This window comes from Pelodiscus sinensis, chromosome 18 (assembly GCF_052426305.1).
Source record: "Pelodiscus sinensis isolate ZL-2025 chromosome 18, ASM5242630v1, whole genome shotgun sequence".
Taxonomy (NCBI): domain Eukaryota; kingdom Metazoa; phylum Chordata; order Testudines; family Trionychidae; genus Pelodiscus; species Pelodiscus sinensis.
Window position 1 is genome coordinate 3654363 of NC_143069.1, and position 20685 is coordinate 3675047.

General features: G+C 64.9%; 1 protein-coding gene across 3 annotated transcripts in view; it reads right to left on the reverse strand.

The window, feature by feature from the left end:
* Positions 1 to 5344: 5344 nt before the first annotated feature.
* The window catches only part of EML2 (EMAP like 2), a 34148-nt gene continuing 18807 nt past the window's right edge, over positions 5345 to 20685 (reverse strand). For all 3 annotated transcript variants that reach the window (XM_075915106.2, XM_089769918.1, XM_075915107.2), the window contains 11 exons: positions 15302 to 15401; positions 12701 to 12855; positions 10966 to 11091; positions 9094 to 9225; positions 8916 to 8983; positions 8445 to 8533; positions 7864 to 7961; positions 7430 to 7517; positions 7224 to 7319; positions 6631 to 6761; positions 5345 to 5997 (listed from right to left, as the gene is read on the reverse strand). In XM_075915106.2, coding sequence (XP_075771221.2) covers positions 5872 to 5997; positions 6631 to 6761; positions 7224 to 7319; positions 7430 to 7517; positions 7864 to 7961; positions 8445 to 8533; positions 8916 to 8983; positions 9094 to 9225; positions 10966 to 11091; positions 12701 to 12855; positions 15302 to 15401 — 1209 coding nt within the window. In that variant the 3' untranslated portion in view covers positions 5345 to 5871. The remainder of the gene's footprint in view (positions 5998 to 6630; positions 6762 to 7223; positions 7320 to 7429; positions 7518 to 7863; positions 7962 to 8444; positions 8534 to 8915; positions 8984 to 9093; positions 9226 to 10965; positions 11092 to 12700; positions 12856 to 15301; positions 15402 to 20685) is intronic.

Consider the following 20685-nt stretch of genomic DNA (forward strand, 5'->3'; position numbering starts at 1 on the left):
GTTTTTCAGCTTCTCGCTGTGTGCGGCCCCGGACTGATTTCTCTGTGGGTCAGAGGCCCCCGACCCAAACAAACTTCCTGCTCCTGGGCGAAGGTGATCCCGGGATGGATTAACAGGGAACATAGGTGCGGGAACCAGAGGGCGGGGCTGCAATACCCCCAGGCTCCCGGCCTAGCCTCTGGGGTCCCAGCTGGAGCCCCACACACCCAGGAAGCTCTGCTGTCAGCCCCACACCCAGGGTCCCGGCTGCTGGCCCTGCGCTGGGGCTTTGCTCCCGGGCTCAGCTGGGGGTGGACGGGGCCACGTTCCCGCCCCACAGACGGGGGCCTCGAGTGGGAGGTGGGAGGGGATTTCACTCTGTGCTGGGCTCCGAGGCGGCCGCCGCTGGGGTCCCGCGTCCAGCTCCGGTGCCCTCAGTTCGAGGTGGGGGGTTGATAAACTGTCACGGGGACCGAGAAGTCCTGGGAAAAGTCCTGGAAAAGCTGACGGGGAGCAAGACCACAAGGGCTCCGGCTGTTAGTGGAGCAGAAAGAAGACAATGGGGGGGACTGGTCTGCTGTCGGGGGGGGGGAACCCCTGGGCTGGGCAGCCCTGATCCCAGCCAGCTGCTGGACAGAAGGGGGGGCGCGGGTATCCAGGAGGGGGATGGACCGTGGGGAGCAGTTCCCGGGCTGGCGAGCTGGGCCCTGCTTCCTACAGGGATGGACTTGGGGCCTGTGTCCTCAAGGAGCTCTGGGACCCCCCCCCCCTTGGGCCTTGGCATCTGTCCCACCCAGGGAGTTAACCCTCGCAGCGCCAATGCCACCCCCGGGTTCCACCCCCCTCAGCTCCAGGCATGGGGGGGGAGGGATTGGGCTCCCCGCCCCCCCCACCCAGCCAAGGGATTAACCCTCCCTCTGCAGGGCTCTCAGGATTAACCCCTTCGGTGCGAGGCCATGAGGAGCAGCCTGCCCCCTCAGCCCTGCTACGGTCCCCTCCCCCCGCGCTAGCCCCTCAGCCCCAGGGGGGATCCCTGGCCCCGCCCAGTTAACCCTGATGCTGCCAGAGCCCCTCCGGGAGGGAACAGTTACTGACTCTCTCCCCTCCCCCCACTGCTCAGCTGATGGCTCTGCCTACCATGCCCCCCCCACTGAACATGAGGGGTTCTCTGGCACCCGAATACCCCCACGGGGATGGGGGGAGGTAGGTTAAACGGGGGGTGGGGGACAGTCACTCAGAAACATGGCTGCCATTGGGGGGGCTGTTCCCTCTTCTCAGCCAAGGAACCCCCAGAGCTGAGGGGACAGCAAGGAACCCCCCCAACACACTCCCCATCCCATGTGCTAGGAGCTGCCCCTCCAGAGAGTCAGCGAGAGCCAGGGAGAACCCAGGAGTCCTGGCTTCTGGACACCCCTCCTCTCCCAAAGCCAAGGAGCCGGGGCTGCCTGCTCTAACCACTAGACCCCACGCCCCTCCAAGAGCCAGGGGCAGAACTCAGAAGTCTGAGCTCCCCACCCTAACCACTAGGCTCCATGCCCCTCCAAGCCACAGGGACAGAGCACAGGAGTCCGGGCTCCCAGCCCTGCCTGCGCTAACCACTAGGACCCACCCTCTGCCAGGAGCTGTGGCTGAGTGCAGGTGTTATGCCATACACACACACACACACACACACCCACACACATACACACACACACACACACACACACCCCTCTGCCAGGAATTGTGGCTGAGTGCAGGTGTTATGTCATACACAAACACACACACACACCCTGCCAGGAGGTGTGGCTGAGTGCAGGTGTTATGTCACACACAAACACACACACAAACCCTGCCAGGAGGTGTGGCTGAGTGCAGGTGTTATGTCACACACAAACACACACACACACCCTGCCAGGAGGTGTGGCCGAGTGCAGGTGTTGTCACACACACACACACACACACACACACACACACACACACACACACACACCCTGCCAGGAGGTGTGGCCGAGTGCAGGTGTTGTCACACACAAACACACACACACACACACACACACACACACACACACACACACACACCCACACACCCCCCCCCTGCCAGGAGGTGTGGCTGAGTGCAGGCGTTATGCCACACACACACACACACACACATACACACGCACCCCCTCCCCCCCCGCAGATGAGTCTCTTGTGGCTCAAGTCCAGTGGCCATTCAGACTGAACTTGAGTGACGAGTCGGGCTGGACAGAACCCCAAACCCAGAGCCCCTTGGCTGGAGCGCCCCGTTTTTAAACTTGCGGGATCCCACTGGAGTCGGTGGGTTTTTGCAGGGTCTTGCTGCAGTCCGTGGGCGTTTCCTGCAGGCCCTTGTGACGTTTACGGGCGGCTTTTCCATCCTTAGCTCTTGCTTGTCGGCTCCCTTTGCTGGGGGGTCTCTGCCTGTCTGGCAACTCTGCTAATTCCGGTCGAGCGTGGCGGACATGAGACACTTCCTGGTTGTCTTCAAGGTTTCCACTTCGTGGCCACCTCGGTCACACATCTCCTTAACTGCGCCCCCTTCCTCCCCGCCCACCCAACCCGGCCCAGAGACTGTTGGGTTACACTGCGCGGCCGAGTGTTCCAGACAGGCTGCCGTTTCCCCAAGGGCTACAGCGTTCCCAAAGGACACCCCTGAGTTTGCTCTGCAGCCTAGGCCCAGCTAACGTGCAATGGAAACGAGACGCAAGGCCCTACAGCCAACGGCCAGGGTTCGCACAAAGCCAGGACTCAGGCCGATCATCACACCCCAGCATGGAAATACTCCATCGTGGCGACACCAGCCCTGCATTCCTCACTGGCCAGCACGACAGAAACGCATCCGCCCCCCGGCCCATCAGACCCCCAGCGCTCAGCAGTGCAGCCAGCAACTCGGAGGTGCGGGGGGGGGGGGGGGGGGTTGGTCTGGAGTTGGGAGAACCAGCCTTTGGCATATGGAGGATTCATTTCCTCCAGCTCACAACGTAGCTATAAACAACCGTCCGGCAACAATGAGCGACTCTTCCCGGCCCGGAAGTGACAAAGGGGCAAAGAACAGGCCTTCCTGGAAGCCACGGAGGGCTGCCGAGTCTGGCCACCGATGCAGCCAGGGACGTGCTGCCCGCACCCTCACCTCTGACCCAGGGCAGTGCTGGGGTGCCGGGATGCGGGTGGAGTGCAGCTAAGCAGGGGGCACTTGGCTGCAAGGAGCAGGGTGGAGACTCAGCAGGGGACGCCCGGCTGCAGGATGGAGACCCAGCAGGGGGTGCTGTGGGGCAGCGAGTGGGGTAGGGGCTCAGCAGGGGGTGCTGGGCTACAGGGAGCAGGATGGCGGCCCAGCAGGGGGTGCTGTGGGGCAGAGGCTCAGCAGGGGGTGCTGTGGGGTAGGGAGTGGGGCAGGGGTTCAGCAGAAGGTACTGTGGGGCAGGGGTTCAGCAGGAGGCACTGCGGGGCAGGGGCTCAGCAGGGAGTGCTGGGCTGCAGGGAGTGGGGCAAGGGACCCAGCAGGGGGTGCTGTGGGGCAGGGGCTCAGCAGGAGGCACTGTGGGGCAGGGAGCGGGGCAGGGGACCCAGCAGGGGGCGCTGTGGGGCAGGGGCTCAGCAGAGGGAGCAGGGCAGTGGAATAGGACATGAAGCGTTTCCCCTTTAGGGGGCGCCTGCTGTGATCCCGCCCCAGGGCAGGGGATTGGCTGGCTGGCTCCCCTAGGTGGCAGTGTCCGCCTGGTGGGGAATGGGGGGAACTGCACCCAGGAACCCTGGCAAAGTCTGATCTTGGGCCCCCCCCAGTCTGGCCCCCATCTCCCCAGGGAGAGGATGGCAGGGGCAGCTCCGAGTGCCCCACACACTGGGGTAGGTGCTCCAGCTGCCATGTACTGCAAACAGCAGGGATGGAGGCTTGAGGGGCTGGAGCCGGGCCCCAGAGGGAGGGAAGGGGACGGGGCAGGGCCCTCATTGGCTTTCAGTCCCGGCCACTGGGGGGGCGACATTGCACGGGCCATGTGTCAAATTCAGCCCAATCCCAGCTCGTCCCTGTCCCCCGAGCCCTGCATGCTCCAGCCCCAGGATGGGAGGGCTTTGGCCCCTGCCCAGCTCTCTGCCCCCCCCTCCCGAATCTCTCCTGGGTGGCCGCCCAAGTGCTCAGCTTACAGGGGACACTGGGGTGTGGGCGGAGCCTTGAGGGAAGGGGCGGAGTCGGGGCGGGAGCTGGGGCGGAGCCAGGGGGCACACCCCCCTCCCCAGATCTCATGCCTCAGAACCACGGTCGCATTTCGGCGCCGGTGCTCAGAGCAGCCGGGCTTCACGCTGGGCCCATCACCGGAGTCTCAGGGCAGCGCCGTTGCCCCCAGCCCGGCTGGGTCGGGTCCCGCTGGCCCGGCCCCGTCACTCAGCTGCTCTTGGTCCCCACCTGCCTTCCCCAAATCACCCGGCCCCTCAGCGTGTGGGGTGGTAGGGCAGGAGAGCGCCAAGCCCCTTGGGGGCTGGGGGTACCCAGCAGCGAGCCCCCCGGCAGGCGCAGGCCATGGGGTGACAAAGGTTTGTCACCTCTGGGGGCTGGCTCGGGAACACCCTCCTGCTCCCCCCGGTGCCCGGGCTCAGCCACTAGGGGCAGTGGGGCGCAGCTCAGCAAGCCTGGGGCACCCCCTTCCTCAGAGCAAGGCGGGTTCTGCCCCCCTTGTCACAGTGCCTTGGGTGAGAGCGCAGCAAGGGGGTTCTGTGGGGCTCTGATGGCTGCACAGCGCCCCCTGCTGCCGGCTGCCAGCCCTGCACCCCTCAGGCTGGGAACCCAGGTGTGCTGCCCCCGCTGCGCAATCCCCCCCCAGTCATGTGCCTCTCCCAGGCACTACCAGCCCCTCAGTGCACCCCCCAACGCACGCACCCCACCGGCCCGGGGCTCCTTCCTCCCAACAGTCAGCCCCCCCATCACCCCCAGCTGGCCCCGGGCGCCTTCCCAACGTGTGAGCACAGCCCCCCAGATGCGTTCCCCTTAACACACACACTGACATGGCCCCAAAAGCATGTCCCCCACCACACACCCAGTCAGCTCCTGGGGTGCATCCCCCCCAACACACCCACCCACCCCCACACACACAGCCGGACCCCAGGCACACTGCCCCCAATCCACACACAGCCAGCGCCCAGAAGCACCCCCCTCCAAACACACACACACACACACACACACACACACACACACACACACACACGGTCCCCATGGTGAGCCCACCCACCACCACACACCCAGCCAGCTCCTGAGGTGCATCCCCCCCTCCAGCCCGCCCAGAACAGACACACAACCCCCGGGTGCATCCCCCCACTGCCCTGACACCCGGAGCCGGCCCCGGCGCATCCCCGCCCCCCAGCCAGCCTGGGCCGGTTCAGTGACTTGCCTTTATTGGCCGGGCCGGGCCGGGAACAGCCGGGCGCCCGCTCTTTGGAAATCCCGGTTCATGCTTCGGCCCCCGCCCTTTGCCCCCGGCGCCAGGAGCCGTGGCCATCACCGTGTCCAGTGCAAATACAGTTGGCTGGGGTGGGGGGCCCTGGGGTGAGCCCCGCCTCCCCCCCCGGCCTGGGAAGAGGGGACCCCGCCTCCCTCAGACCCCCCTTGCCTCCAGTTTGCTGGGACTCAGCCCCGAACATTCCCTTGTGGCATCTTGGGGGGACCTGGTGGCCCCGGACACCCCCTCCACCGAGTGCCCTAGCCCCTCCCCCAAGTGCCCTAGCCACTCCCCCGGCCCAGGGCCTGGCTCCGCCCCCGGGGCCTGGCTCCGCCCCAGCCTGTGCAACCTGCCGCGGTTAATAGAGCTCTGGATATAGACTCCGTACATATATAGACCTCTGGAAAATACAGCCCCCCCCCGGTCCCCCTCCCCCTCCGGCCCTGCCCCCCCGGCCTCCTCGGCCCTAGACGAGGCGCCACTGCAGCACGCTGGTGTCGGTGCCGCCGGTGGAGAGCAGCAGGCTGTCGTCGGGCAGGAAGGCAACGTTGGTCACGTGGCTGCTGTGCCCGCCGGCCGCGTGGCTCGGGGCCTGCCGGGGAGAAAGGCGGGTTGGGGCCGGGGCAGCGCAGCACCCCCCGAGCTGGGGCCGAGGGAGGGGCAGGGAACAGCCAGAGGAGACAGCCTGGAGAAGGGCCGAGAGATGGGGGCCATGGGGCTGGCGCAGACTGACGGCTGGTGGGGGGCAATGAGGGGCACGGGGCTGACATGTACCTACAGCTGGTGGGGGGCACCGGAGGCAGCAGGTATGGGGCTGGCACTCACCCATGGCTGGTGTGGGGCACCGGGGCAGGGGGCGTGGGGCTGGCACTCACCCATGGCTGGTGTGGGGCACCGGGGCAGGGGGCGTGGGGCTGGCACTCACCCATGGCTGGTGTGGGGCACCGGGGCAGGGGGCGTGGGGCTGGCACTCACCCATGGCTGGTGTGGGGCACTGGGGCAGGGGGCGTGGGGCTGGCACTCACCCATGGCTGGTGTGGGGTACCGGGGCAGGGGGCGTGGGGCTGGCACTCACCCATGGCTGGCGTGGGGCACCGGGGCAGGGGGCGTGGGGCTGGCACTCACCCATGGCTGGCGTGGGGCACCGGGGCAGGGGGCGTGGGGCTGGCACTCACCCATGGCTGGTGTGGGGCACCGGGGCAGGGGGCGTGGGGCTGGCACTCACCCGCGGCTGGCAGCAGGGGTAGGAGAACAAGTGCACTTTGCCGAAGTCGTCGGCGGACGCCAGGAGCTTTCGGTCGTGGGAGCGGCACACGGCGTTTATGTCCGTCCCGTCCGCGCCCTCCGGCCAGATCCCTGCAGGGCGGGGAGGTCAGGCCGACCAGCACGTGGGTCCGCCCCGATCCCCGACCAGCCCCCACGCCCCCCAGCCCCGCTCCTCGACCGACCCCCCAGCCCCCCAGCCCCACTCCCCGACCAGCCCCCCCGCCCCGCTCCCCGACCGGCCCCCACATGCCCCAGCCCCCCTCCCCGACCAGCCCCCAGCCCCTCCCCACAGCCCCCCCCCCCAGCCCCGCTCCCCGACCGGCCCCCCCCCCAGCCCCACTCCCCGACCAGCTCACAGTCCCTACGTCCCCCCGCCCCCCAGCCCCGCTCCCTGACCAGCCCCCAGCCCTTCCACTCCCCCAGCTTCTATAGGCACCTCAGCTCTGGTCCCCAAAAAGCCCTCACGTGCCATGGGAGCAGCCCCGCCCCCCCGTGCCCATGCACCCAGGCTGTCCCCAGTGGGGCTGGCCCCACAGCGCCCCCCATACTCACCGAAGACCCCGAAGCCCAGCACGCAGCTGGCTGTGGCCCACTCCAGGTTGCGCACGGCCCCGGCGTTGGGGATCTGCCGGCAGGTGGTGGGGTCCCCTGGGGAGGAGGGGGCAGGATGAGCAGGGGAGTCTGCGCCACCCAGCCCGTGGAGGGGCGGCCGCCAGGGTCCCCCCGTTCCGGGCCCCGCACCCCCTGCCCACACTCACAGTAGAGGATCTCGTAGTCCCCGGAGTTGGTGACGAAGCAGCTGCTGTCCACCGCCCAGTCCAGGTGGGTGATGAAACTGGAATGACCCTGGCAAGGGACGGGAGGGGGGAGTTTTTGGGGGGCACAGTGACCGACGGGGGAGGGGGAGGAAGGGGGTGGCAGGGGGGGAAGGTGGGGAAATGGTGGAGGAAGGTGTCGGGGGGGGGGGGGCTGTGACTGACCCAGGACTCTGGGGCTGCCCCACCCAGAGTGTTTTGAGATGCCCCCCCCCGGGAACGCCTCCCCACTGAGCCTTATGGGGCCCCCCGCCCCATTGCGAGGGCTTTGCCGGCCCCAGACTCCCCCCATCCAGAGCGCCCAGTGGGCAGAGCCGGCGCCGCTGGGACCCAGCAGCCAGCGAGGGCCCCTCGCCCCCCGCCCGGCCCCCACCTACCGAGCACTTGCCCAGGCGGCTGTACTTCCTGCCGCCCTCGGAGACGCCGTACACGTACACGAAGTTATCGTGGGAGCCCACGGCCAGGTAGCTGCCGTCTGGGGGCACAGAGGGGGGGCTGGGCTGAGCCGCACGGGCTGCGGGACGTCCCTCCACGGGAGCCGAGGCGCTACCGGAATTGGGGACGCGACGGGCTGGGGATGTGGGGCCCCTGCCCCAGCTCTGCCAGGGCCCCTCGCTCCCCCATTGCAGCCCCCTGCTGCTTCCCCAGCCCTGGGCTCCCCCCTTTGCCAGGGCCCCTCCCGCCCGCAGCCCCTGCCAGCCCGGCCCTGCCCCCCAGCCCTGCCGGTGCCCCTCACTCCAGCCCACAGCCCCTGCCCCCCAGCCCTGCTGGTGCCCCTCCCTCCTGCCCGCAGGCCCTGCCCCCCAGCCCTGCTGGTGCCCCTCACTCCCACCCGCAGCCCCTGCCAGCCCGGCCCTCCCCCCGCCCGCAGCCCCTGCCCCCCAGCCGGTGCCCCTCCCTCCCGCCCGCAGGCCCTGCCAGCCCGGCTCGAGATGCTCCCCGCGGCCCCGGCACCTACCTGGCGAGAAGCTGACGACGGAGATGGGCTCGCTGCCGTCCGTGTGGATTGTGACCAGGTCCCGCGTCTCCGTGTCCAGCACCAGCCACCTGGCGGGGGGCAGGACGGGACGGTGCTCCAGGGCCCCTGCACCGCAGCTGGCCGATACCCGCCCCGCCAGCAACCCTCCCTCCGGGGGCCTGGGATCCTGGCAGGGCGGAGGGCTCCGGGGCACGTCCGGCAGTCGGGGCCCAGACGTGGCAGCCCAGGGCGAGCCGTGTGTGTGTGGGGGGGGGGGGGGGGGGGGGTCATTACGGTGCCGGATCCTCGGCCAGGCTTGAGCTGCACCTGGCTTTGCCAGGCAGGGCAGGTGTGCAGGGAGCTGTCACTGCCATGGGTCCGCCAGTAGGGGGCAGTGCCCTTCCCCTCCCCGCAGGAGCGAGGCTCCGTCCCCCCTGCCCGCCCCCTACCCCACCCCTGCCCGCCCCCTACCTTCCGGTCACCGTGCCCACGGCCAGCACCGAGCCGTCGGGATGGAAGCCAGCCGAGCGGGCTGCGTCCTGGGGGCAAAGAGAGGGGGGGTTGCGTCAGGCCCAGGGGGGGTTGCGTCAGGCCCAGGGCTGCAGGGTGCACGCCCCGCCCCCGCCCTGCCGGACCCCCCCACGCTCACCTCGATGGCTTTGCTCCACAGTGGCTGGTGGGTGGCCACGCTCCACAGATGAACCTGCCGGTCCTGGCCGCAGGTCAGGAACTGGTCCAGGCTGGGGTGCGTGGCCAAGCCCCAGAGCTCCTCCGTGTGACCCTGGGGAGAGAAGGGCCGGCTCGGTGAGCAGCAGGCCCAACCGGGCCCCCCTCGGCCTCAGCAAGGGGGGCAATCCCACGATTAGAGCCACGGATAGCTCCTCGGAGTCCTGGCCCACACACCTCCTCTGCTTTAACCACTAGGCCCTGCTCTCCTCCCAGCGCTGGGGATAGAACCCAGGTATCCTGGCGCCCAACCCCCAAACCAGGATGCCTGTGTTTGCTATGTGCCCGCCCCCCATCCCAAGCCCCTCCCGAACCCTCCCCCAGATGACTGCCAAGCACAGGCTAGGAAGGGACCTCCAAGGGCCATCTACTCCAGTCCCCGGCTCTCAAGGCGGGACGATGTCATACACCTCCCGGAGCGGGCGAGTTTTGTCCAACCTGGCCGTAAAAATCACCACTGGAGAGGCTACAACTTTTTCCAATTCTTAACCCCCCTGGCAGGCAGGAAGTTCTCCCGAATGTCCAACCTCAACCTCCCTGGCTGCAATTTAAGCCCCTTGCGTCTTGTCTCCCTCCTCCTCGTCACGGCCTTTTCGAGACTTGCAAACCGCTCGCCTGGCCCCTCCGTCGGCTCCTTTCCAGACTGAACAAGCCCCGTTCCTCCAGCCTGCCCTCCCGGCTCCTAGGCCGTGTCGTCATTCCTGTTGCTCTTCTCTGGACAACTCCTCCCTGGCTCCCCACACTCCAGCGAATGTCGCCCGGACTCCCGTTGGCTTTTGTGGCCACCGTGTCACGCCGCTGACTCACGTTTCGCACGCGATCCCCTCCGGGTCCAGACACAGGCGGTGGGTGAGCTCTGGAGGCCCGTGGGGCCCCGGCTCTACCAACATCTGGGCTCATGTTTTCGGAGAATAGACTGGGGCAAACACCCCAGGACCTGTGCTTTGTGGGACCCGCGCTTCAGAGGGAGTTGGGGTCCAGGGTGGCCTGGGATGTTAGGGGGCAGCCTGCCTCATCCTCACTCCACCCTTCCCCCCACATCCCTGTCCCGCCTTTGGGGGATATCAGGGGATATCCAGGATATCAAGTGGCAGTGGGGGAGGGCTAGGTTGGATATTAGGAAAAACTCTTTCTCTAGGCGGGTGGGGAAGCGCTGGGACGGGTTCCCTAGGGAGGGGGTGGAATCTCCATCCATAGGGGTTTTGAAGTCCCAGTTGGACACAGCCCTGGCTGGGATGACTGAGTCGGGGTGGGTCCTGCTTTGGGCTGGAGGCTGGAGTCGGTGACCCCTGAGATCTCTGCCCACCCTAGGATTCGATGATTTCGGCTTTGAGGCCCTCGGGGGGGATAAGCCAGGGCCCAGGCCCAGCTGGTGTAAGGAGCCAGGCCCAGCTGGGCGGGTAGCTCCGCCCGGCTCTAGACACCCGGATCGGAGGCGGAAGAACGGTCCCGGCCCGCTCTGCACCCGTGTCACAGGGACCCTGGTGTGGTGAGCCTAGGCAGACATGGGGGGGGAGGGGGGGCGCTAACTGGGGGAGGGGGGGCGCTAAACTGGTCCAAGTGTGGGAACAAAGGGCCGAGGAGGAGCCAGCCAGGAACAGGAACAAAGGGCCACGTGGAGGGGGCCACGGCCACTTGGCCGGGCTCTGGGCTCCCCCCCATGGGCCAGGATGGAGCCGTCTCCTGACTACGCTGGGGCCAGGCACCCCATCACCCGCCCCGCATGGAGCGTCCCTGCAGGGCCTGCCTCAGTGGGTGTCCCTGAGTGGAGGGGGACCAGCAGGGGGGCAGGTACCTGCACCAGGGAGGAGAAGCCGGTGGCCAGGGAGCCCTGCAGCACCGAGTTGCGGGTCGTTCCCACAAAGAGGGTGTCGCCTTTGCCTTCTGCGATGGTGCGCACCGGCCCGAAGCTCTCCGGGACCTGGGGGAGGCAGGAGCAGAGACACGGGCACAGCTGGGGAGAGAAGCCAGGAGTCCAGGCTCCCAGCCCCCTGCTCTAACCACTAGACCCCACTCCCCTCCCAGCGCTGGGCAGAGAACCCAGAAGTCCAGGCTCCCAGTCCCCTGCTCTAACCACTAGACCCCACTCCCCTCCCAGCTCTGGGCAGAGAACCCAGAAGTCCAGACTCCCAGCCCGCTGCTCTAACCACTAGACCCCACTCCCCTCCCAGCTCTGGGCAGAGAACCCAGAAGTCCAGACTCCCAGTCCGCTGCTCTAACCACTAGACCCCACTCCCCTCCCAGCTCTGGGCAGAGAACCCAGAAGTCCAGACTCCCAGTCCGCTGCTCTAACCACTAGACCCCACTCCCCTCCCAGCTCTGGGCAGAGAACCCAGAAGTCCAGACTCCCAGTCCGCTGCTCTAACCACTAGACCCCACTCCCCTCCCAGCTCTGGGCAGAGAACCCAGAAGTCCAGACTCCCAGTGCGCTGCTCTAACCACTAGACCCCACTCCCCTCCCAGCTCTGGGCAGAGAACCCAGAAGTCCGGACTCCCAGTCCGTTGCTCTAACCACTAGCCACCACTCCCTCCTAGCATTGGGGAGAACCCAAAAGTCCAGGAATCTGCCCATCCCCCCTGCAGACCCTGGCCACAGGACCACTACCCCCCATTCAGGGCTCTGGGAGGCAGAAGGGGACATGGTAGCTGCTCCCCCCACTGAGCCCCCATCACTGGGGATTAAGATCCCAGTTAATCCCGATGAAATGGGGGCAGGCGGGGGCTGTGGCCAGGTTGGAGCCCCCCCCCCCGGCTGCTGGAGTGGCCCTGCCCGTGGTGCAGCTGAAACTCCCCCCCCGCCCCCCCCCCCCGTTTGCTGCAATGGCCCTGCCCACCACGTGGCTGGAGCCCCCCCCCCGGCTGCTGGAGTGGCCCTGCCCGTGGTGCAGCTGAAACTCCCCCACCGCCCCCCCCCCCCGTTTGCTGCAATGGCCCTGCCCACCACGTGGCTGGAGCTCCCCCCCCCGGCTGCTGGAGTGGCCCTGCCCGTGGTGCAGCTGAAACTCCCCCCCCGCCCCCCCCCCCCCGTTTGCTGCAATGGCCCTGCCCACCACGTGGCTGGAGCTCCCCCCCCCGGCTGCTGGAGTGGCCCTGCCCGTGGTGCAGCTGAAACTCCCCCACCGCCCCCCCCCCGTTTGCTGCAATGGCCCTGCCCACCACGTGGCTGGAGCTCCCCCCCCCGGCTGCTGGAGTGGCCCTGCCCGTGGTGCAGCTGAAACTCCCCCCCCGCCCCCCCCCCGTTTGCTGCAATGGCCCTGCCCACCACGTGGCTGGAGCCCCCCCCCCGGCTGCTGGAGTGGCCCTGCCCGTGGTGCAGCTGAAACTCCCCCACCGCCCCCCCCCCCCCCGTTTGCTGCAATGGCCCTGCCCACCACGTGGCTGGAGCCCCCCCCCCGGCTGCTGGAGTGGCCCTGCCCGTGGTGCAGCTGAAACTCCGCCACCGCCCCCCCCCCATTTGCTGCAATGGCCCTGCCCACCACGTGGCTGGAGCCCCCCCCCAGGCTGCGGCCCCGCCCATCCCTCCCCCTCACCTCGTTTTCCTGCAGCTTCTGGTAGTCGCGCCCCCAGAGCACCACCCTCCGGTCCTTGCCGCCGCCCGAGACCACGGTGCCGTTGTGCAGCACGCACAGGCTGAAGACGCCCCCCTCGTGGGCCCCCGGCACCGCCTGGCTGATCCGGTTGCCTCCTGCCGGGACGGGCGCAGGCTCAGAGCCCCCACTGGCCCCCCACCCCCGCCATTCCAGAGGCTCTTCCCAGGAGGGCGTCCCCCCCTCCCCTCCGGAATCCTGCCCCCCAACTTTTGAATCTCACGAACCCAACACCCCTGCCCCACCCCCCGCTCACATCATCCCCCTCCCCGACCCCAACCCCTTTCAGCAGGCTGGGGCACAGGGTGGGTGGTGGAGGGGGGCGCTGGGTGGGGCTGGGGCTGAGGGGTTTGGCGTGCGGCGGGGGGCTCCGGGCGCAGGTCAAGGTGTGACGTTGCGGGGGGGGGGGCTGTCTGCTTTGGAACCCGGCGCTCCCACCCGGCCGGGCTGCGACGTGTGATCCCCACTGTGACGGCCCTGCACCCCCGTCCGCAGCCAGACGTGGCCACCCGCCGGCCGGAGAACAGAAGGTTTTCTTGGTTCGCAGAGACACGGCCTGGCTGAGGGTCCATGCGGGCAGGAACCTTAGCCCTCTTGGGGGGAGGGGCTTCACCCCCTTCCTGGGCCTAAAAATATCCTCCCTTCCCCCAGCCCAGACAGCTCAACGCCCGGCCCTACCCCCCAGCCTGGGGACAGTCCCCGCCTGCCTTCCTTTGTCTCTCCCTCTGGGAGCTGGGCTCTTATCTGCTTAGGCTGGGACCTAGGTGTCTGGGCCGATCCACATGTGGGGACAACGGGTTACAAAGCAGAGGGTACGTACCCCCACTGTGTCATACAAGGGGTTCGGAGCGCGGGAGGGTCCCGTGTGGGGCTGAGGCTGAGAGGTTCGGAGTGCGGGAGGGGGCTCTGAGCTGAGGCCGAGGGGTTCGGAGCGCGGGAGGGGGCTCTGGGCTGAGGCCGAGGGATTCAGAGCGCGGGAGGGGGCTCCGTGTGAGGCTGAGGCCGAGAGGTTTGGAGCGCGGGAGGGGCTCTGAGCTGAGGCCGAGGGGTTCGGAGCGCGGGAGAGGGCCCGTGTGGGGCTGAGGCCAAGGGGTTCGGAGCGCGGGAGGGGCTCTGAGCTGAGGCCGAGGGGTTCGGAGTGCGGGAGAGGGCCCGTGTGGGGCTGAGGCCAAGGGGTTCGGAGCGCGGGAGGGGCTCTGAGCTGAGGCCGAGGGGTTCGGAGCGCGGGAGGGGCTCTGGGCTGAGGCTGAGGGGTTCAGAGCGCGGGAGGGGCTCTGGGCTGAGGCCGAGGGGTTCGGAGCGCGGGAGGGGCTCTGGGCTGAGGCTGAGGGGTTCGGAGCGCGGGAGGGGCTCTGGGCTGAGGCTGAGGGGTTCGGAGCGCGGGAGGGGCTCTGAGCTGAGGCCGAGGGGTTCAGAGCGCGGGAGGGGGCTCCGTGTGGGGCTGAGGCCGAGGGGTTCAGAGCGCGGGAGGGGCTCTGGGCTGAGGCCGAGGGGTTCGGAGCGCGGGAGGGGCTCTGGGCTGAGGCTGAGGGGTTCGGAGCGCGGGAGGGGGCTCTGGGCTGAGGCCGAGGGGTTCGGAGCGCGGGAGGGGCTCTGGGCTGAGGCTGAGGGGTTCGGAGCGTGGGAGGGGCTCTGGGCTGAGGCCGAGGGGTTCGGAGCGCGGGAGGGGCTCTGGGCTGAGGCCGAGGGGTTCGGAGCGCGGGAGGGGGGCTCTGGGCTGAGGCCGAGGGGTTCGGAGCGCGGGAGGGGGCTCTGGGCTGAGGCCGAGGGGTTCGGAGCGCGGGAGGGGCTCTGGGCTGAGGCCGAGGGGTTCGGAGCGTGGGAGGGGGCTCTGGGCTGAGGCCGAGGGGTTCGGAGCGCGGGAGGGGGCTCTGGGCTGAGGCCGAGGGGTTCGGAGCGCGGGAGGGGCTCTGGGCTGAGGCCGAGGGGTTCGGAGCGTGGGAGGGGCTCTGGGCTGAGGCTGAGGGGTTCAGAGCGCGGGAGGGGCTCTGGGCTGAGGCCGAGGGGTTCGGAGCGTGGGAGGGGGCTCTGGGCTGAGGCCGAGGGGTTCGGAGCATGGGAGGGGCTCTGGGCTGAGGCCGAGGGGTTCGGAGCGCGGGAGGGGGCTCTGGGCTGAGGCCGAGGGGTTCGGAGCGTGGGAGGGGCTCTGGGCTGAGGCTGAGGGGTTCAGAGCGCGGGAGGGGGCTCTGGGCTGAGGCCGAGGGGTTCAGAGCGTGGGAGGGGGCTCGAGGTGCAGGGCCCCGGCGGCACTTACTGCCGCTCCCAGGAAGCGGCCGCAGGTCCCTGCAGGCCCTAGGCACAGGGGCGGCCAGGGAGGCTCCGGGCTACGCCCTTGTGCCCGCAGGCGCCGCTCCTGGAGCTCCCATTGGTTGCGGTGACCGGCCAATGGGAGCTGCAGTGCCAGCAGCGGGTTCCAGGAGCTGCACGGAGCCAGGGCAGGCAGGAGCCAGCCTGAGTCAAAAATCAGCCCCCTGGCAATCCAGTCCCCAGACAGCCCCCTTTCTGGGGCAGCTCCCCTCCCTGGGGCCCCCTCCCGGCACTGACCTTTGCCCCAGACGTAGAGGTTGCCGCTGGAGTCGCCGGTGAGCACGTCCCCATTCTCGGTGAAGGCCACGCACAGCACGTACTTGGGCTTCTCGTGTTTCTGGGGGAGAAGGAACAGGCAGGTCACCCCCCCGGAACCAGCCGCTGCAGGCTCCTGGAACGCCCGGGAAGGAGGCAGAACTGACCCACCCGGCCCCTGGTCTGCACTCCAGGTCTGAAGCACTGTATCTGCCCCAGCATGCACTGGGGCAGCCGCTCAGGAGAAAGTCCTACGCCGCCTGGTGGAGTAGCGGAGCCCCCCCCCGCCCCGTAGCTCGGCTTAGTGTTGCTACCGGTGGTGCACATTCACACCTGCCTCGGTGCAGATCAATTATTCCGCACACGGACGGCAAAGATTACAGGGAACATCAGCCTGGCCTAGGGATGTTAAGTAGCGATTCATTTGCTAGTCGAGTAGTCGATGGAATTTCCATCGACTAGTCGTTAGGGAAAGGCAGGGACCGTGCTCACTTCCGGGTCTCAGCACAACCCCTCCCCCCCACAGACTGTGCTCTTAAAGGGACAGAGAGGAGTCAGTGCGCAAATATGCTGGCTCAGTCTCTGGTCCCCCACGGGGGCTCAGGACAACCCCCCCCCCCCCCCGACTCCCTGCTGCCAGTCTGGTGTGTTTCTCTCAGCACAAGCCCCCTTTTAAAGGGATCTGTCTCTTTAAAAATGCAGAGTGGCAGCGGGAATGGGGGGGGGGGGTTACCAAGCTGCCCACTAACCCCCAGCTTGACCCTTCTAGCCAGGGGCTGTGCCGAAACAGCCTGGCCCTGTGACACCCGGAATGAACGGCCCAAGTCCTGCTTCTTGCTTCATCCACGACACTGTTCCACCCTACAGGGCCAACTTATCCATGAGACACAGTAGACACAGTGTCCAGGGCCCACGATACTTTTAGGGGCCCACGAAAATGTTTCCATTTCTTTTAAAATCGGGCGAAAAAAATGAACTTTTAGGATCGAAGAAAATGTTTTAATTTTTTTCCTCACATCAGGAAAAAAAGGAAACTTTTAGGGCCCACAAAAATCTATGAAATTTTGCCTAAAACAGAAAAAAAATAAAATGTTGATGTGTTTAAAGTTCTATCAAAAATAATTTTTAATTTTTTTTATGGAAGGGGCCCATGAAGGCAAAAGTGCCTAGGGCCCACGAAAGTCATAATGCGGCCCTGCATGCCTACTGTGTGCGGCGTGAAGACACGTCCTCTTGTGTGTTCTAAACCTGCTGCCTGTTCATTTCAATTTGGTGACCTCCCCCGCAAGTTCTCGTGCTAATCGGACAGTAACTTTTCTTTAGTCACTTGAGAGCGCGAACGCCCATCGCAAACGCCCATCGCGAACGCCCATCGCAAACGCCCATCGCAAACGCCCATCGCGAACGCCCATCACAAACGCCCAGCGCGAACGCCCAGTGCGAACGCCCAGCGCGAACGCCCAGCGCGAACGCCCAGCGCGAACGCCCAGCGCGAACGCCCAGCGCGAACGCCCAGCGCGAACGCCCAGCGCGAACGCCCATCGCGAACGCCCATCGCAAACGCCCAGCGCGAACGCCCATCGCGAACGCCCATCGCGAACGCCCAGCACGAACGCCCATCGCAAACGCCCAGCGCGAACGCCCAGATGGTCAAGAAGAAGTGAGGAACGTGAAGACAACCAGGGCGTATCCAACATGCCCAACGCTAGAAACAAATTAGCAAAACGGACAAACCCTAGAGACGGCAGCCGCTCCCAAAGGTGAGAAGACGAACAAGAGAGGACGAAGAGAAACCTGACAATGGCCATCAAAGGAGAACGGGCGGGAACCGGGAACCCCCCCCAAGATTTACACCATGGAAGGATGAACAATTCCAGCACGATGCTGAAAAACCCACAGACTCAAGTAACAATGCCAGGAGGGCGAAGCACTGGAATAAATTGCCTAGGGAGGCTGTGGAGTCTCCATCACTGGAGATATTGAAGAGCAGGTTGGACAGACGCCTGTCAGGGACAGACGGGGCTGGACTCGATGGCCTGGCGAGGTCCCTTTCGGCTCTCGGACTCTGTAGAGGCGGTCTTTGCAGAAAGATGAAACAGGGAAGAACGTAACGGCTCCAACGGGGAAGACATGAGCGGAGTTAATATTAAATTCAGCGTTGCAGGCTAAAGATGCAACACGCCTTCTGCAGGGTCCCTCCCCAGCGGGTGCGAGGATGCGGATGCACCCTGACCAGGAGTCTGGACCGATGCACAAGCTGCCCGGTGCACTTTAACAGGATGAAGGTACAAGGAGGCGTCTAAGCACAACAGATATTTCTAAGAGCAATCAACAGATATTTGAAGAGGGGTCCACAGTTCTATCAGCTGCCCATATGATGAATCTGTCCCATTTAAAGCCATAACGTCTCCTAGTCGACGGCTTTCCAGCAGTGATGGGAATTCACTGGTCCTCAGCGGAACATCACTTTTCTGGGCCCCTCCAAGTCGGACGCCCTGGCTGTTGGATGCATGATTCAAGTGGATGCATGATTTTGGATGCCCAGGCGGCAGCAAGCGAAATAATCCAGGTGGAATCCTGTGTTCTTCTCTCTAAAACTTTGGGAATTGGGAGGGGTGGAGTGGGGGGGGAGATGCAACACGAGACCTTTCAGAGGTTAGCCTATTTAAAGAGGCCATCGTCTCATGGGCGAAAGGTCCTGAAACTGGAGGGATGCGCGGGGAAGGCTGCACGGAGGAAGTGACTGGAATCGTCCCTGGCTGCAGCTCATGCCATTTGTCCCAGGGGACGGCTGTCCATGCGCTGTCCAAATTGGACAGACGGACTCCAAAACTGTCGAGGGGACCTTCAGGCATTGCTTTGAGGTACTCAGCCAACACATCGACGCTGCGTCTTCTTGCTCAATAAGGAAGATGTGGCTGTGGCATGCTTGGTTCTCCAGCTGGGTTTGGGGAATTTCTTTCTGATTTGGTTCTGCAAAGACATTTCCGACTGAAAGTACGGCTGTCTCCTCTGCCTGGGGGAAGACGACGACGGTGGGACAAAGACGACGGTGGGACAGTTACCTGTGATGTCTGCCCATGAGAGGAGACATTCTTCTATAAGGAGGTAAAAGTCCGAGGGATCTGCCTGGAGATTGAGTCTCTCACTTTTTTCAACGAGTTGTCCCATAGCACCTTAAGGCACGGCTACACAGCAGGGCTAATGCCAAATTAAGTAACGTCTGTTGTGTAGCTGAAGTCGAAAGAGCTTAACTCGGCTTTTGGCACTGTCTCTACAGCAGGAAGTCTGAGTTAGAGGGTTTTTCCTCCTTGTGAAATAAGGGTTACAGGAGTCGGAGGAAGAAATCCTCCAGCTCGACATTATTTCGAAATAAAGGCGTGTTGTGTAGACGCGCCTTATATTATTTCGGAATAACGCTGCTGTGTAGACATACCCTTAGAGTGTGTCTAGACTACAGGGTTTTGTCAACACAAGTGGACTTTTGTCAACAAAACTATCCCTGCGTCTACACTGCCGCCGAGTTCTGTCGACATAACGTTTTGTCGACGGCGGTAAACCCCATTCGATGAGGAAGAACGCCTTTTACCGACAGAGTTCTGGCGACAGAAGGCGTTATTGCATATACACTGTCCTTTGCATCTACACTCTCATGTCAACAAAGCGGCTTGCTTTGTCTACAGAACTGGCTGTCGTCTAGATGCTCTTTGTCGGCAGAAGCTTTGTCGACAGTATCTGTCAACAAAGCCTCTCCTGACAAAAGCCTGTCGTTTAGATGTATCTTTAGAGACTAAAATATATAGAACTACCATGAGTTTTCATGGGAAAAAACCCACTTCCTCAGATGAGCAGAGACTCAGAGAGGAAGTGGGTTTTGTCCCCGAAAAGCTCGTGATACAATGCAGGTATTTTTGGTAGCCTCTAAGATGCCACAGGACTTCTTGTTTTTTAAAGGATACAGACCAACACAGCGACCCCTCGGAGTCCGTCTCTCCGGTGTCTCATTCATTTTTGGCCTAAACAGGCTCTCCCCTGCCAAAGGCGAGTCCTCCGGTTTAGATCTCAGATCACACGGGACCGAAGCTGAACGTAACCAAGGATGCCTTCATAGAGCCGATGACCCCACGATCGAGCCCCCGAGGAGCACATCTGGCCTCTTTCTTCTGGGGCAGGACGGAGATTCTGAGACGCTCCGTGGATCCGCAGGTGGCTTGTCCAGCCCTGGGCCACCGTGGAACATACGAGGGTAAAGCCGGATCCACGGAGAAGCTGGAATCCCAGCCTGGCTCCGAAGTCAAGCCCCATCCGAACGGCTTCTTGGATCTGGACATGGCCGGGGCTGGTTCCAGGCTCCTGTTCTTAACCTCAGAGTGGGCGGGAGCCAAGGTTTTAGCGACCGAGGCCCCTTGTGACGGAAAAGCCTACAGGCACGAGCAACGGGCTGGCGGAAGATTTCCACCCGAGCATTCTGGGTGCCAGATGTGGACGCTGGAAGAGGGGAAGCCCATGGGATAAGAGGGACTTTTCTTGAGACCCTACCGCTTCACAGTGGCTTCTGCCACGACCCTGAATCGTTCTGATTTACCTGCCAGACCGGCCTCGAGCTAAGTCACTGAACCGAATGCCTGACTGCCACCGGGAGTGGGGGAGTCCCCAGGCCCTAAACCCCATCTGCAGCCAGATGTGATTCTCAGCCGGCAGAAAGAATAGAAGGTTTATTGGTTCACAGGGAAACGGTAGCACAGACTTGTTACAGGAACCAGGAGCAGCCAGTACAATCCATCTTGGGGAAAGGGGAGCCCAGGACTCTGGGCCCCTGTCCGGCCCCCCAGGGAAACTGAGGCACACACACATACACTGAGTTACTATAGAACAGCCCAGGACAGCAGACACACGTACAACACAGCAAAGCGACCAGTGAATACAAAACCAGAGGGTACATCTAGATTGCATCCCTCTATCGGCAGAGGGATGGAGATGAGGCAGGTCAACATTGCAAATGAGGCAGAGGTTTAAATATCCCGTGCCTCATTTGCATAAAAATGGCTGCCACGTTTTGCCGACTCAATGCTTTGTCGGCAAAAAGCGGCAGCCTAGAGGGGGATCCGTCCAAGGAGGCAGACGGGATCTGTCGACAAAGGCTTTCTTTCTCGACAGAGCCCCCTCTAGACGGCTGCTTTTGGCCGACAAAGTGCCAAGTCGGCAAAACGCGGATCACAGTGACTACGGCTAATTCCTACCCACGCGCCAGCCACCGTCAGGTGCGTTACTCCTGATGGAGGCAGGCAGGTCACGTCTCAACTCAGCGGCGACTGGAACGGCAGCAGGGGCAGCGGTGCCAGTGCCCACCGACGGCCAGCCCCCCC